The sequence below is a fragment of the Gossypium arboreum genome, chromosome 5, assembly GCF_025698485.1.
Source record: "Gossypium arboreum isolate Shixiya-1 chromosome 5, ASM2569848v2, whole genome shotgun sequence".
Taxonomy (NCBI): domain Eukaryota; kingdom Viridiplantae; phylum Streptophyta; class Magnoliopsida; order Malvales; family Malvaceae; genus Gossypium; species Gossypium arboreum.
Genome location: NC_069074.1, coordinates 18012398 through 18017609, shown reverse-complemented (window position 1 = coordinate 18017609; position 5212 = coordinate 18012398). Strand labels below are relative to the sequence as shown.

The 5212-nt window shown below is 34.2% G+C and overlaps 1 protein-coding gene across 3 annotated transcripts; it reads left to right on the top strand.

Moving 5' to 3' along the window:
• Positions 1–307: 307 nt before the first annotated feature.
• LOC108450383 (polyadenylate-binding protein RBP47-like) lies at positions 308–4736 on the top strand. Of its 3 annotated transcripts, none has more exons than XM_017747978.2 (6): positions 308–974; positions 2033–2513; positions 3408–3466; positions 3545–3675; positions 3779–3875; positions 4131–4736. In XM_017747978.2, the coding sequence occupies exons 1-6, from the start codon at positions 606–608 to the stop codon at positions 4290–4292; spliced, it is 1299 nt and encodes a 432-aa protein (XP_017603467.1). In that variant the 5' UTR covers positions 308–605; the 3' UTR covers positions 4293–4736. The 3 variants fall into 3 exon arrangements, with proteins under 3 accessions (XP_017603467.1, XP_052884527.1, XP_052884528.1); XM_053028567.1 differs by lacking the exon at positions 4131–4736 and adding an exon at positions 3968–4115; XM_053028568.1 differs by lacking the exons at positions 3779–3875; positions 4131–4736 and having other exon boundaries at positions 310–974; positions 3545–3679.
• Positions 4737–5212: the final 476 nt, after the last annotated feature.

Sequence of the window (5212 nt, the reverse complement as noted above, 5' to 3'; positions counted from 1 at the left end):
GTAAATTCAAATTTCCTTAAAACTATAATAATGTCTATCTCAAAAATGAATAAAAATAAATCTACAAACTTTTAATTTTCAACCGCAAGAAAAAAAAATAAATTAATTTTTAGTAAAGTGAAAACGCACCCTATAGGACATGTTTTCCTTTCTTTCTAAAAAAAAATGTAAGTGAATAAATTTAAAAAAAAACCCATAATTTTCCAAATATATTTTTTTCATCGTATATGCAAAAATTAGCCTAAATAAATTCCTAATATAGTAGGGACACTTACTAAATTTCTAATACCAAAATATTATTTGAAATAGGATAGAAGTAAGCAGAAAACAGTGTTACATACAAATTCTACCTAATTTTGTCAATTTTATATACAAACGGTTGTGATGAAACCATCGAAGTAAATCATCTGTCTCATCCCATCACCCTTCGTTAAATCCTCTGCTTAGACCCTAGCCGTACCTTTCTCTCTCGCTTCTGTATTTTCCGTTTCCCTGAAAATAATTAGAAAGAATTCAATTCAAATAACCATTGGAGTCTTGTTTGTTTATTTATATTCTCTTAAACTGAAAATAGAGATAGCAATAATTGTAATAAAAAGATAAGGATGCAACAAAACAACGGTTCGGATTCGCAATCGGCAACACAACCTTCGCAGGAGCAGAACCAGCGACAACAACAACCGCTACAATCGCATCCGCAGTGGGTGGCGATGCAGTATCCGACAACAGCTATGGTAATGCAGCATCAGATGATGCAACCGCAGCACTTTGTGGCGCCGCCACCTCCACCTCAGCACTACATGCCTTATCACCACCATCATCACCAATACCAGCACCACCATGGCAACGCGCAACACACACAACAACAGCAAGGATCCAACGATGGCTGTGAGAACAAAACCGTTTGGGTTGGTGATTTGCATCATTGGATGGACGAGAACTACCTTCATAGTTGTTTCGCTTCCATCGGCGAGGTTGAACTATATCTCGTGAATATATTTATTATAATTTGCTATTATTTCATGTTAATCCCTTTTTTATATGATATTGAATGATGAGTACTGCACATTGTCATTGTTGTGGTTTCTGCAGTCATAACACTAATATTATCCTAAAACAAAAGCTATCTGATATTGATATAGTCAGTATGAATTATTGATTAATGTTCTGTTGTATTCTTTAATCTTTAATCTATGTATATACACATAGGAGTGCTATTGGGACACTTGCTGAGTACTGTTTATGGAAATATTTTCAATTAAATGCATCTCCATTGACAATTAAGAAAATCATTATCGAATTTTATTGGATGGAGAATATTTCTTTAACTAGCAATCTTAACGACTACTTTAGGTCTTAGTTAGGAAAAGATAGGATTTGCACTATGATTAAGGCATTTGGCTCCTTTTGCTGGCTGGCATTTAGCTGTATGATTGTAAACTTGATTGCCAATCAAATACCACGAATGAGATGAGTCTGAACAAGTAATTGGCTGACAGGGTGAGATGAATTCCTCATTGGCTATTTAAGGCGATTAAAAGGAAATAATACCAAAAATAACTTAATTAAGTAGAGCCTAAAATAGGTTAAGAATTTGATTTTGACGTATGAAGATATAGTCTGGAATGTCAAAAAGTTGTTTAGAGAATAAATGTTGAGGTTAAATTTAACGTTAAGTTCAAGATAAATTAAAACCATTTTTTTTGAATGTTTGCCTTGAATCAATGTATCATGTATGCAAGAAATTTGTTGAGGTTAAATTTAACGTTAAGTTCAAGATAAATTAAAACCATTTTTTTTGAATGTTTGCCTTGAATCAATGTATCATGTATGCAAGAAATTTGTTGCATTTGACTTCATGTGAGGTTAACGCATAGTGATAGTGAGACTGCATAAGCTCAAACTTAGTATTATTGAATTGAGAAGGCATTGGAACTTGTATGAAAAGAAAGTTAAAGAAAAGTTGGACTTCGCTTTTAAGAGTTTTGGTTTCATGTCAAACTAAATTGATAATTGGAATTTGTTTGAGCAGATTTCATCAATTAAGGTCATTCGCAATAAGCAGACTGGTCTGTCAGAAGGATATGGATTCGTGGAATTTTTTTCGCATGCAACAGCTGAGAAAGTTCTCCAAAATTATAGTGGCATTTTGATGCCTAATATGGAACAACCTTTCCGTCTGAACTGGGCAACTTTTAGCATGGGAGATAAGCACTCAGAAAATGGTCCTGATCTTTCTATTTTTGTAGGAGATTTAGCTGCAGATGTTACTGATAGCCTATTGCATGAAACCTTTGCTAGTAAATATCCTTCTGTTAAAGCTGTAAAAGTCGTAATTGATGCTAATACTGGTCGATCAAAGGGTTACGGTTTTGTGAGGTTTGGGGATGATACTGAGAGGTCACTTGCCATGACGGAAATGAATGGTGTATATTGTTCAAGCAGGCCTATGCGTATTGGTGCTGCAACTCCCAGGAAATCATCTAGCTATCAGCAACAGTATTCTTTACAAGGTATTTGATTAACTTGCTTTTTCTTTATGCACATTTTGTTTAAGTTTACAAGCATTGGTATTTTAATTTCTTAAACTTTATTGCTAAAGTGACTACATTTACCTCTTTACTGAGTTGTTACCGGTACTTCTACATCTGAATGTACATGTGTATACACACATGTATATATATATATATTCTCTTTGAGGATCCTCTGCAATTTTTGATGAAAAAGTTGACTATTTTGCCCCTCCCACTTTGACTTAATTTTGCACCAAGGAAATCAATGATTCCTTATCAGACAATTTATAATTGTCTAACTTGGCTCTCTCTTCAGTTTGACTGCCTCTTTTCTGATTATAGAATGTGTTGGTGTCGAATAGTAGGTTTGTTGGGAAATAAAGTGCTACTTTCTGTTTGAGGAAGAAAGTGTTTACAAATCCCACTTTACCCTTCTATTGGGCAACTAGGTATAGCCTCTTTTGATAGGGGCTTTTTAAGCTTGTTGTTTATGACCATTGTCATTTTATCATACAATCATGCAAATTATTTTTCTTCCTTCGGGTGATTTTCATAGGATAGGAATTGTTAGAAGGTGCTAAGGATAGTTCAACTATTTCTTGTTGTTACAACTAGTATAATGAAGAAACTGGTACTGTGAAGTACAGATTTGAGAAAATTTAACGGTGTTCATCTACATGAATTTTGTCAATTGAAATCACCAGAGGATTGTGGTTTATACAAGAAGTTTCTTGGGTTATCTCAAGTTTATATTATATGTGATCGAGAATTTATGTCCTTGTTTCCAATATACTATTTGTGGTTTCTATTCATTCTTTTCCATCTATTATCTCTTTTTATGGTTTTAAGCTTTTAGGATTTTGCTTGATATTTGCTTCCTTTTGTTCTTGGTAGGTGGTTATGCATCAAATAGTGCTTCATCCCAATCTGATGGAGATTCTTCAAACACAACAGTGAGTTTAAGTTCTTCCAACTTTACCTCTTAGGATTATCATCTTTTGTGCCCCTTGGCTGATCAAAAGTTATTTTAGATATTTGTTGGAGGGCTTGACCCTAATGTGACCGAAGAAGATCTTAGGCAACCTTTCTCTCAATATGGTGAAATAGTCTCTGTTAAAATACCTGTTGGAAAAGGATGCGGGTTTGTACAATTCGCCGGGAGGTAAAATTTGTAGTTATTTTTCTGGTTTTGCCATTAATTTGCAGTGCTCGATTAGAGGTGTCATTTAGTTACTACCTTGACGTGAATTCTTGAGTCTTGACAGGAACAATGCTGAGGAGGCATTGCAAAAGTTGAATGGGACTATGATTGGCAAGCAAACAGTGAGACTCTCTTGGGGACGCAATCCTACAAATAAGCAGGTATCTATTTTTTATCGATAGTTCCCCCACTTTACCCTCCCTTGCATTGTTTATTGCAGCATTAAGAAAGCTGTCACTACATGCTTCGACAGAAACTGATGAGAGCTACTGAAGAGGAGAGTGGAATTTTATTTTCATAAAGATTACTAATTTGTGATGACATTTTCTGAAACAAACCTTTGAAAAGTCATGATATTTATTACTTAAATATAAGTTACCTCTATTTGATCTTACTAATATTTTGGGATAATGCAGTTTAGAGCAGATTATGGTAACCAATGGGGTGGAGCTTACTATGGAGGAGCGGTGTATGATGGCTATGGATATGCTTTTCCACCACCTCATAACCCGGGTATATATACGGCTGCGTATGGGGTTTATCCATTCTATGGCAGTTACCAGCAACAAGTAAACTGAGATAATAATAATAATAATAATAATAATAATAATAGCAGGAGAGAAGTAGCTCTAGTAAGTAGACAAGTCACACTAGAGGAGAGGCGTAGCTCTCTTGGTTGGGTAGAATTCTTATATAAATCCCTCCAGGTGTGGAGTGGAACTGAATTTTGACCCCCCCCCCCCCCCAAAAGTAGTTTTTTGTAGGGTTTGGATTCATTATTGGTTTAATCTTTTGTGAGTTAAAGGGGAAACTCGGTGATTCGAATATATGACATAGCTAAGGTGTGAGGTAGTGTGCTCCATCAATAAATATGAACTACGGCTACTGGTCGATCAGTTCGTTCGTCGGGTCACTCCAAATTTAATAATTATGATTCATATTTAGTTGGAAGACACTATTGTTAACTTGGATTACGTTTCAGCTTCGTATAGAATATTATTTATATCTTCCTCATTTGAAAATTTGTGGCTGCTATTCAATCTTGACTCTTAGGTGAAAATGAGCTTCCTTTTCTCTAACGATACATTTTACAGGATAGTTGAAAAGATTTAGAACTAGAAAATAAATATTTGGTTGCCTTAATCAATGTGGACAACTCAAGTTACATCCTCACCTCTTCTCATGTTGCCTTGACTTTTTGTATTGTTTTTAAAATGGGCATTGCATTGGTAAAACAGGTTTCTGTGGAAGATAGTAAAATAATTTTGCAATGGGATAAATCTCATAACTATTAATATTTTGGTTGAATGTTCAAAATGAATATTGGTTTTGTATAATTTTATACATTAAATTTTGATTTGATTCAATTTTAATAAATTTGGTAAGTTTCTTGAATAATCCTTTAAAGAAAAAGGTAAGAAAATAACTTTAAAACAGTCTTGAGTTAGATAAATGAAATGTAAATCAACTTAAAGTCTCAAGATAAATTTAAAATCAT

Bases quoted from the DNA above. Each gene is read 5' to 3' on its own strand.
- LOC108450383 (XM_017747978.2), top strand. From the start codon at position 606: ATGCAACAAAACAACGGTTCGGATTCGCAATCGGCAACACAACCTTCG. The intron at 3,467-3,544 runs GTGAGTTTAAGT...AAGTTATTTTAG, and splicing joins GAGATTCTTCAAACACAACA to ATATTTGTTGGAGGGCTTGA. The intron at 3,876-4,130 runs GTATCTATTTTT...GGGATAATGCAG, and splicing joins GCAATCCTACAAATAAGCAG to TTTAGAGCAGATTATGGTAA.